This window comes from Gobius niger (genome assembly GCF_951799975.1).
Source record: "Gobius niger genome assembly, chromosome: 8".
In the NCBI taxonomy this organism is placed as follows: domain Eukaryota; kingdom Metazoa; phylum Chordata; class Actinopteri; order Gobiiformes; family Gobiidae; genus Gobius; species Gobius niger.
The window spans coordinates 28590906-28602539 of NC_136859.1; the positions used below are offsets into that span (position 1 = coordinate 28590906).

Sequence of the window (11634 nt, forward strand, 5' to 3'; positions counted from 1 at the left end):
TTCATAAACATGCCCTGTCTGGCCCCAGAAATGAGGAAAACATCAAATACTGATTTAGGTAACACAACTCAATCCGCCTTACACTAGAACAACATTTAAAGGGGGGGTATTATGCAAAATCGACTTTTTCAAGCTTTACATCATGTTATTAAGTCATTCCCTCATTAAAAACATGCCTGAAGTGTTGCCTTGGCACATTCACATATTTTTGAGTAATCTGTAGAAACTCTGATGGCGGCCATTTTAGGGATAAGTTTGCCTGAGTCCTCCTAGGAACGCCCCCACCTCCTGGAGACGCCTCCGAGCTTTCGTCACCAGCCGAGTAACCAACCACTGCTCCTCAGCAGAACCCCCTCCCCACTGATGCCACAGACAGCGTGTGGAGGGGGCGTGTCTGAAAGGCTCAGAGGTTCTTAAAGAGACAGAGGCCTATTTCAAGACATTCGCTGCAGCCATTTTGAGAGAGCAATTTTATACAAGGCAGTTATTCTAATATACTGCATTTACAGACCAACAGAAGGTTTGGTCATCATTGTAGTGTGATATAAAAATCTGCAAAGCAATAATATCACTAAAAGATTAAAGGTCCTATACCTGATTCTTGGATTACAAGCAATGAAAGAGGAAGCCACTAAATTAAAATGTTCGTTGTAGTTTAAAATTCATTCCTAACTTTTCTATAATGTTTCCAGCATCTTGTTTCTTCACAGGGAGCACTTTATAGGCACAGTTCACAACTTGCAGGGTCACTTTTCGGGGTCGTTTTTACAGAAATGCTCAAAAACTGACCTGAAAGTTCATCATAACAACATAAAAATAAAACAAATGGTAGCCAAATACAATCGTTTACAGCCTGGTCTTAAATGGAGCCAGCCACATGAAATGGTTGACTCGCATATTAAGGCAAACTGTTCCTTTAACTGAAACACAGCCATAAGAACAGAACACATTTCTGTTTTGGTTCTTAATCAGAAAACGGAATGAGCCCCACACTTTGAGTCGCCAGATCCTATGGCTAAAACAGTATGAACATAAAATGAACACAAAGGGGCTGTCTCCTACATTTGCGATCCTGTCCCCAATCACCAGGACCAGGTCTGCGAATTAGCTGTTATGGCTATGAATATGGCATCGCTATTTATAACAACGCTTCTTGTTCTGTCCCTATCAAATGAACAAATAAATAAAATAAATGAAGTGCTGAGGCTGTGCGACTACATTTATCAACACATTCATTTCAAGAACCATAAACACAACGACCTTTTCTCAACTCCCCCTTTAACCCTCTCTTGCTTTGCGCCTTTACCACACTCCCCAACCACCTCTGACTTTACCTTCTGCAGTGAAATCATAGCTGGACGACTTGCCGGGGTCGTCAGTCGTTTCCACGGTGTACAGGCCCAGGTCCTCCTCCGACGCGTCAGAGAAGGTGAGCACTGAGCTGGTGAACGAGAGAGAGTAACCCAGCCTCTGATTAGCTGCACAACAATCACAATCTAGCCAAACTCGCCGCTTGCTTGGTCGAAAATAGCACATCGCAAAGGCTGCAATCATTCAGGCAGCACAATAACCTTTCATAGAACAAAATATCACATCAAATCGCAGTCGCAAGGGAAATTGCAAGTCGGTATTTGGCCAAAAGTCGTGCAGCCGAACGTCCTCCAGTTCCGCACAAAATGCTACGTGTTGCCAGGGAAGTTTTCTATGTGTATAGCCTCAAAGCGAGCCGACTTGTAATGAAACTTTTCTTCCCACGGTCACTGCAGAAACGAAACAGTGCGGGTGTGAAATTCACGGAAATCCCAAAGAGAAACAGCCACTCACGGCACAATTCTATTTCTTAGAACTAATTCTCTTGGCTCAGAGCGGCCGGTGTGCCTTAGGTTTCAATCACACTCCAATAAGCCCCCTTCTCTTCTGTGGAGGTAAAGTTACAACACCAAGTCAATCTACTTTATACAGTAAGTTTTGCAGTCCCTGTAAAGCTGTTAAAGCTTGAAGTGAGGTAGAAAAGACCAGAAGGGATTTGTCTATGGTAACTTTTAACGACTAACCACAATATTCCTTCATAATAAAAACTTGTCTGGAGTTGTAGCTTCATGCATGCAAGTTTTAATACTTTGTTTACACAATCTCACGTTCAAAACGCTCTTTCCTATCTACTGATGTCACGAGGTCGTGTCGTGGTGCCAGGAAATGCTCCAGTGTGTTTTTAAAGTTCAAATTATTCCCATTTAGCATCTCTTGCCAAAAGCTAACGGCTGCTGGCTTCTAGTAGTAACAACAATTGTATTTAAAAAAGACTTACATTAATACTAAATCTGGACCAAAACAGGGCTTAAATGAAACAAAATAAAACAAATAAACATGAAATTGTGCGCATAAGTTACCAAGCGTTTAGGTTTTAGGCTGTGCTTGCAAAAATGTGCACATCACAGTCAAAGGGAAGACCCTGCAATTTATTGTGGCTTTGCGATGCGGGTATTTCATCATATTATACTGCGATAACAATGACTTGCCGATAAATTGTGCAGCCCCAGCCTGAATATATAGAACTTTTCAGTTGTGTAACTTTATGGCCACAGACGCTGTTCCCTTGATGGCCTTGTGCGTACAACAGTACCTGTTCTTTTGGCTGTGTGCCTGTGCTCTGCTCTCATCTATGGGCTCAGTGTAGTCTCTGTTCCAGAGGCCCGGGCTTTCTTCATCAATCTCCTCGGCCTCATAAGTCAGACAGATGAAGCCTTCATCATCCACACCGATTTCTATGTCTTTAGAGCCTGCAGGTGTGAGGTTTATTCAATCACATCACTATTCACTCATCCTGACACATTACAAACACTTTTACAGTGATCAATACAACAATATTATCAATTATTGTGTGTGGGGGAAAAAAGGAAATGTTTAGAAGGTACTGTTTCTGAATCAAGAATCTCTAGTGTCCAGTGCGGTACCTGGAGGTGTGAGGGCAGTGATGGGCTCCGAGGGCAGAGAGGGACATCCAGCCCCAGCTTCATTCACAGCCGTCACCCTGAGGCGGTAGGTCTGCCCTGTCTCCAGACCACACACCTGCAACATCAAACAATTCCTAAGATCATCTAACTAACTACTTTTACATTTGATCGGGTATATTCAACAAAGGAAATGATCATACTGAGCATGTTTCAAGGACACCATGATTGTCATGTTTCCGTGAATGGAAATGTCACGGGGGAGAGCAACACGCAGCAAACTTTTTGTGAGGAAGAAAACTAGCTAAAAATCTTAAAAGTGAAAAATTAAATGAATCACCAGACTAACACATTTTTATTCCAAAAGAAAGTACTGCACTAGGGCTGCACAATTTAGCACTGTCAAATTGAAATCCCAGTTTTAACGGTAATGTACTCTTAAAACAACAAAATGAACCAGTGTGCTGGGCCCCGGACAGCACAGAGCGGGACAAGAACAGACTGAACAATCATCTTAAAATAGTCCCATCCAAACTCCCTACTGTACAGCTGTAGTTACCTTGTAGTGCGTTCCAGAGATGGGTTGGTCGTTTACAGCGGTCCATTCGTCTGACTGGTCGTCCTGGCTCATTTCCAGTAAATAACCAGTAACTGGACCTTGTCCTTCATACAACGGTGGAGCCCAAACAGCGACCAGCGAAGTATCTCGGACCTCCTTGATTTGCATGTCATAGGGACAACCTGGAGAAGGAGTCACACTGAGTAACATTTCACACAAAAGGTGGCCACAATAATAGTGTTACTTACTTACTGAAATAATCTAATTTAGTGAGAAGAAAAATGTTCTGTATGATAAAACTGCTCCAAGATGTACAGTGCATGTAGCAATGTGCTGCTTAACCAGAAATGTTCTGCAGTGTGTCCTCCAACAAGTACTATTAAAAAAATATTAAAAGTATAAAAGTATAATCAGAAAAGTATAATCAGAAAACAGCAGAGCATTAAAGTCCAAAGGAGTACAGTCTTGGGGTGGCTTCATGGCTTCGTGGCACACTGTAGTTAATTTGCCTAATGATTTTTTGGTCTCTTTTCAATTATTAACGACACGGGGGGAAGCCCATTGCCAAGATTAATGAGGTGCGCTTTCAAAGTGGCCTGACGTGTGAGTGAGTGCCTCCGCACTGGCTGCACTCGTGTGAAGGGGCCACTGGTGCACACTGGGCTCAGGGTGCCTGTGTGTCTGGTTTTATAATGAGCTGCTCAGACGAGTCACTCTTGAATGGACAATTTGTCATTTTTCGCAGATTTCGCGCGGCTTGTGTGCCGGGCCGATGGACCTGTGGACTTGGTTTCATGCTGAAAGAAACGGAATTTTACTTTTTCCATTTCTTTGCGTGGAAGAGAAGGCCTGTAGCGGCAGAGGAAATGATATAAGGCAGTACAGGCAGGAGGAGCTGATTCATGGAGGACATTTTCTGTAAAGTTCAACCTTCCTTGAGGTTAGAAGTGTTGAGAGATGAGATGAGAGATACGATAAGACTTTGTTAATCTCACTAGTTTCTACTTTGTGTTTTTTGTAGAAAAGCAAATGTGCAACTGTGAAAATTGTGTGAGATTGTGTGACCTTCAAACATTGTTATCTGTGCAGGGAAGTTTGACCATGAACAGGGTCAGAGCAGGTTTGTTGAAATTGTCTGGACCTCAAATACAGAGGAGCATCATGTTTCCTCTGACGTATATCGGAGTGTGGGCTGGTGACTGAATATGCATGATAACTGAAACCTCCACGAATAAGACAAAACACCATCCCAAGTATGTTTTTGAATCATCCTCTATGGCTTACCATCTGGGCGAAGGTATGTGGTGCTATGAAAAACGTATCTGAATGTATGTTTTTATGTTTCTACTGCAGTTGTTTTGCTGACAGCAGTGTCGAGCTCTCTGTGCACAAGACAAACTCCCAGTAAAAGGTTTCACTCATTCGTCAGGATGCAGCAACATGGTTCATTCCGCTCCTTTAAAATGGCCCCTTACCTGGCTCTGGCATCGTCCATTTCTCACAGAGGAAAGGCTCACTGGGCTCCGACGGCTTCCCCACGCCCACCATATTAGCGGCAAACACACGAAACCGGTAGAAGTTGCCACTGGTCAAGTTAGACACCTGGGACATGAGGGAGACACAGTTGGCTCAGGGAGTAATTTTACCCCTCAATCTGTTATTTTGAGGTCTGACACTAAAATGTTTTTTCATAAAAAACATAAACATTCATGAACAGCATAATGATTGAGCTTGGAAACTTTTATAGGATCAGAATACTGTGAATACTGTGCTGTGTGTCGTACCTGAACCGAGCACATTTTCTCCACTTTAGCTTTACCCAAATCAAAAAGCTTCTTTAAAAAAAAGTGTCAAAATAGCAACAAAAATGAGACGAATATGAGCATAAAAAAGCCACAAGAGCAACAAAAAAGTGACAAATATGATGCAAACGCACAAAAAAAAAGCAATGGAAAAATGTCCCAAAAAGTGATGACAATGCGGGAACAACGCATGGAAAATCTGTTTTGATGAGTTTTGTAGATTTGGGTAAAGCTGGAGAAAATGCACTTGGTTAAATTACCCCATGGGGACAAACGATGGGTAAGTGGTGTGACCAATAAAAACAATCGCACAGTACGGCTGCATAACAATCTAGAAACAATTACAATAGTAGTATGAACATTGCACTTCCGTTGTGCACTGTGTCCACTTTTAGTACTGGACCATTGTTTGCTTTATTTGAAAATCGAAAGCTATAAACAGTCCGCATTGATGGATGTGGTGAAAGTCCGTAAAGTAGCAAAAGTTTGTTGTTAGTGCTGCTCTAAAGCCCCTGAGGCAGGTGCTGTATGGGGTATTAGTGCTGCTGCTGTCCGAGCGTTTCTGCTGAGCTCCCGAGGCACTTTAGCATCGGGAGGAGCAGGGATTCAGACGCATCGATCTGCACATTGATCTCCCTATTCACAGCCACTTAGACTTTAAGGCCCTCATCACTCGTGCCAGCACTTGTGAACTTCTGCCGCTGCTCTGGGGCAACTATAATTGACACAACCGTAACCGCAATAGGCGTCTGAAAAGAACCCTTTCCTACCTGACGCCCCCTCACTGTCTACAGATCCCTCTCTAACTACATAAGGCAGAGGAGCCATCTGTTATCTGGTCAATACAGGCTGCAGTTTGTGGCAGTGTGAGAGTGAGAAACGTCCTGTTAGAATGTGAAAGCCTGGCTACACTTTGCATTTTAAATAGTGGTTTGGAAACATTGGATCTCCAGCCTGCCTTTCCATTTGAAGTTGAAAACAAAGTTAGAAAAAGTGCACTTCAGATACCTGGAAAGAGCGCCGGAGCCTAAGAACAAATCCAATCAGATTTTGTAATTGCTCTCATTTGCATTATGCAGCAAACAGTGGAAAACACGCCAACGTCGAAATAAAACTTCTGAGTCCTGCAGGTTCTCACTTACAACAGCAGGGGGAGCTGTATATTCTTGGAAAAAAAAGTCATCCTGCAGCTCCAAAGCTCTGCAGTGTTGAGAATGTACAACATGTTATGCAAATGTATTTATTCTGATGTGGGGTTTTTGCAATGACAATACATTGTTCTCTCTCTTTTTTCTCCAGTGTAAAAGCAAAGCACTAATTTGCTTAATGTTTAATCACAAAGCAGCGGTGATCTCCAGAGGAAGGTGAAAGATTTAACTTTGCCACATGTCTCCATGGACACTCAGTTGCTAAGTGACAGAAGTCAAATTAAATAATATCATTTTCGGTCATTTCTGCAGAGGGCGCGTGAGGTGACTGTGGGACATTTTATTTGTTAATATTAATAAAATTAGTATTTAAAGCTGCACAATGTTTGATAACGGTTTTGTAAATAGAAATTTTTGTTTTGGGGGTTTTCATTAAATTGTGCCAAAACAAATCAGCAAAACCCTGAGACAAGACTGAAATGCAACGAAAAATCCTTTTGCACATTGTTATCGAACATTTTTGTCTTCAGCTGTGACACGCAAAATAATTGGCCACTCTCAGTCAGATGGAAGATCTCTCTGACTTTCCAATACAGCGAATGAGACACTGAACATTGTGTTTGCTCATATTGCAGTCATTTGTGCTGCCCTGTTATATCTGATTGAAGCCCTACATGCACTGACCTTAAGCTGCCTCTGTTGGACGGCGCTCACATTGACCTCTCCCCAAACGTCTGCGCCCTCTTCTTTCTTGTCCAGGTAGTAGCCTCGCACAGGGTCTCCCCCGCTGTGTGCCGGCGCTCTCCAGCCCACCACCATCTCCGAGCCGGTGCACAGCAGCAGAGCAATGGCAGATGGAGCAGATGGCACTCCTACAGGCCGCACAACAGAGACAGTGAAACCCCAGAAACACCTGAGAACCTGCCTGACAGACAATACTCAATTCAAGACTGTGTGTGATAAAGTCTTTGACAATTCCTTAAAGTCAAATCTCCTTAAAAGCAATTGAAGACTTTTTTCTATTCAGGAATTTTATTAGATTTTATTTCTTTATTTTGGCTGATGCACTTTCTGATTTGTATCAGTGAAAAGCAGTCTAGAAATACATTTTAGATGTTTGATGCCAGCATGTGTGTCACTCTTGTTCACATCCATGATTTTCACTGGATGCTTGAATGGCTCATGTAGCACTGTCGACTTAAATCACAGACGTGTTGACGTTGTTGAAGAAATGAGGAAGTTATTCCCAATTGGAGTTAAATAAATTGCCGCCACCTGAAAGATAATCGCCCACGCAGTAATTATCCAACTGGAAGCTATTACCTATTTTGTTTTGTTGAATCCCGGTGGCGACTTTTTTTGGCCGGGCAGTGCAATATACAGAGCCAAAATATGAGAAAGTTACTCAAGTAAAAGTCAAAAAAAGTCTACAGATAGATTCTCTATTTTCCATCTGAAACTGCATGGAAACACCACCGGAGTCTGTTGAAATTTATGTTGTCGAGTTGTTTTGATCACCATTTCAGTGTTAAAAGCAGATCTACTGCTTGGTCAAACAAAAACTTGTGTGGAAAATACAATATCTTAGACAATATATGGCCAAAAGCTACATTTTTATTTGGGTCAGGGCTTGTCGGGTAATGGTGAGTCCCGAAGCCATAAGGAATGTAGTGAGTGAGTGGTTGGTGATGGTCGGAGGAGCTGATGGCACAGACTGGTTGCCTCGCTTCCATCAGTCTACCCCAGGGCAGTTGTGGCTACAACAGTAGCTTACCACCACTGAGTATGGAGTGAATAAATAATGACTAGAGTAGCACTTTCAGAAACTTGTTAATACAGGCTTGTAAAGCACAATCATTATACCACTAGTCTAAAGTAATAGTGTGAGTAATAAGTAACTGTTTGATTTGTTTTGTATGTTTTAGTGTTGACTTAATAAGACAGAAAAAACAATAGGCTTAAAAGAAGATATTTCCATAAAAATAGATAAAATATAAATAAATAAAACAAATATTTTAAAACATAATATAGAAGAAAATGAAAATAAATATATTCAAATTTCTTGTATTTTTACCCCCTAAAGATTTACAGGGAAGAGTACTCAAATAAGGTGATACCGCCTTTGCTCTGCCCAATCCTATCAGACCTCGGAAGCTGAGCAGGGAAGGGCCTGTTCGGTAACACCATTTGGAAACACCAAGAAGCCTGGGTGAATGCAGTGAGTGAGTGGTTGGTGGTGGTCGAAGAGGCCGATGGCACAGATTGGTTGCCTCGCTTCCGTCAGTCTAACCCAGGGTATGACGTGAATGAATAATGACTACAGTGTAGCACTTTAAGAAATTTGGTAATACAGGCTTGTAAAGCGCAATATAAGTGTAAGGCATTATCATTATTATTATTAGAGTACAGTTACTTCAAAATAAAATGACTCAAGTTCAAGTCAATGGGCCAGATCTTGTGCCTGTCACAAAGATGGTCTGGGTCATAGCGAGTTTTCGGTCGAGTGCAAATGCATGCTGTGCACCTGTGCCTTCGCCGGTAAGCTGTGGGCGTCACTTCTGGAAACAAGTAGCCGGCAGAGGCGTGTTATACAAGCAGCACTGACTTCAACAAGAGCTTGCTGCATTCCCTTCGCTCGATCTGCTTTAAGGGCGCTATTTACACTTTCATGTCAATCCAAGCCACAGAAACCAAACCAGATTATATAGCGTTCAAGTCAGTTTCTAATGCGTGAGAACCGTCCACTCCGTAACCCATACTTACTAAGGGCCGCTTTGACTCTGATGGAGGGAGACTCTTCTGAGTAGTTGCTGTTCCCGGCTCTGCTCACAGACTTCACCCTGAACACGTACTCTCTTCCGGTCTTGAGGCCATGCACTATAAAGCTAACGCAGGCACGATTTAAATTCTGCAACTTTAGAATACAGCCAGACGAGGGGCAGAGCTGCTGTGGGACAAACACGACAGTTACCTGTTCTTGGTGCAAGGCTTGTTATTGACGGTCTTCCATTTCTGTTTGCCTTTCTCACTGTAGTACAGGTAATAGCCCAGGATGCCGTCTTTATCCTCTGGCTCCTGCCATTTGAGATGCACCGAGGTGTCTGTGTCTCTGAAGGGCAGCAGAGAGTGCGGTGGGGCAGGTGGGGCTGAGCAAACAAACAAGGCCAACACAGAGAAGGTTCAGTCAAGAGAAACACGTTGGCGTGATTATTTACTGTGAGTTTGGATTGTTTTGTAATTACTGTGAAATTATTGAGCGGGAATGCCAGGCACACTGCGAAACATCATCTTGAAATAAGAACCTTTCTTGAAATGCGTTGATTTTAAGAGAGTAAGTAAAGAAATCTCCCACTTGAACAAGTAATTTGCACTTAAATTGAGAAAAAACATCTCACTGCACTTAACATCAGATAATGAACTTAAATTATTATCTTTTTTTTAAATTATCTGTCAGTGGACAAAACATTCCACAGGTTTATAACTTGGCAAGGGAAAATGACTCAAATTAAGATGAATGTGAATAATTTTAACTCATGAATATGTCTATTTTCTTGCTTGTGTAGCTTGGATTTGTGGTGTGTGAGTGAGTGGTAAGTGTTAACCTGGCTAACACCAGGCTGCTGTGTGCGCTCGAATTATTTCGAACTGCACAACAGCCTGGGGACCATGGCCGACATCTCCGGTGGATTTGGGAACCAATCACAGAGCGAGGAGGGACGGCAAGACGATGACGCGCTATTCGATATACGGAAGCTTGTAGTTTATTTACGGATAATAAAAAAAAAAGTTTATTTACGGATCCAACGTGACAGCAGCAGACACAATGGTATTTTTTGATCAAGCTTTAGACCTTGTTCTAAATAGTTTATATTCAAAAGTTTACAGCGGGTACGTCATACGTCATCTCATACGATGATACGATTGGCCATGGCTACGTGCAGACGCAAGAGACTTTTTTTTTTTTTTTTTCGTATCGCCCAATAAACGAGTATGGACGATCGTAAACCACACCTCTCCTACGAGAAAATGAATTGGTGGTCCCCAGACTAAATATCACTTGTGATTTTAGTCTGGTGTTAGCCAGGCTAGGTAAGTGTTGGTTAGAGGGGCCAACAGCACAGCCGTTGCTGTGGGTCTACCCCGGGGCAGCAGTTCCTTTGGGTGACCTTCATCGGTAAAAAAACACTACACAAATAAGTTTCCTTTCCTATTGAAGTCACAATATTGCCTTTTCTTACTCATTCAAACTCTTTACACCAAGCACCAGAGAATATTTGACCTTCCAAGAGCCACCAGGTGTGGACCGAGATCAAAGCAGGACTAACTCTACAAAGGTCTATAATAGACCTAAATTGGAATATATTGTGACTAGACTGGGAATAAACCATATCTAAGCCACTGTAATATTTGATGACCCCGAAGAAGCTCAAGAACCACCCGTGGTACACGTACCACAGTTTGAGAAACTATTCGAGCGAAAGTCTGAACCAGAAAGTGGCTCTGCAAAATGTAATTGGCCTCCTGCACTCTGAGAGTAATGAACACATTACTGCAGTCAACACAGGCCCACAGTCACCTTGTGGCTTTCCCAAGGATATGGGCGCGCTGGCGGCGGAGGGGTCACTGACTCCGTACTTGTTGACGGAGCGCACTCTGAAGTAGTACTTCTTGCCCTTGACCAGGTCCATCACTGGGAAGCGAGGAGAGTTGACCGCCATCTCCAGGCTGGCCATCTCCCAGCTGTTATTACCGACTACACACTGGGCAAAGACAGACACAACTTATTATAAGTATTACACAAAACAATAATGAGATGCTTATGATAGAAGACAGACTAATATCAAGACGTAAAAATCCCATTCAATCAGCAATCAGCAATGTGGCAACTACTGAGCATACATGACGTATTTCACCAGAAAGAAAATATCAAATGCTGAACAAAACAGCAAAATGCTACTATGATTGGCTTATGGTTTGCTTGAATCCTTTCAACAAAGTGAGTATGTGTAACTGAGCCAGTTGAAAAGCCTTCAAACATTTTGAAATGGATTTTTACATCTATATAGTCTATTATCTATACAGTTATAACCACAATACACAAACAACACTCAGTACTTTGAAGGAGATTAACTTGATCAATTATAGATGAAGCTAAAATATGTTGCTGAAGGGCA

The 11634-nt window shown here is 42.3% G+C and overlaps 1 protein-coding gene across 1 annotated transcript in view; it reads right to left on the bottom strand.

Moving 5' to 3' along the window:
* The window catches only part of myom3 (myomesin 3), a gene marked incomplete at both ends in the record, with an annotated part of 49889 nt that overhangs the window by 8511 nt on the left and 29744 nt on the right, over window positions 1-11634 (bottom strand). The window contains 9 exons of the mRNA XM_079561995.1: window positions 1335-1441; window positions 2624-2780; window positions 2955-3069; window positions 3511-3692; window positions 4986-5112; window positions 7145-7332; window positions 9224-9345; window positions 9432-9606; window positions 11037-11220. Of these exons, the coding sequence (XP_079418121.1) occupies window positions 1335-1441; window positions 2624-2780; window positions 2955-3069; window positions 3511-3692; window positions 4986-5112; window positions 7145-7332; window positions 9224-9345; window positions 9432-9606; window positions 11037-11220 (1357 nt within the window). The remainder of the gene's footprint in view (window positions 1-1334; window positions 1442-2623; window positions 2781-2954; window positions 3070-3510; window positions 3693-4985; window positions 5113-7144; window positions 7333-9223; window positions 9346-9431; window positions 9607-11036; window positions 11221-11634) is intronic.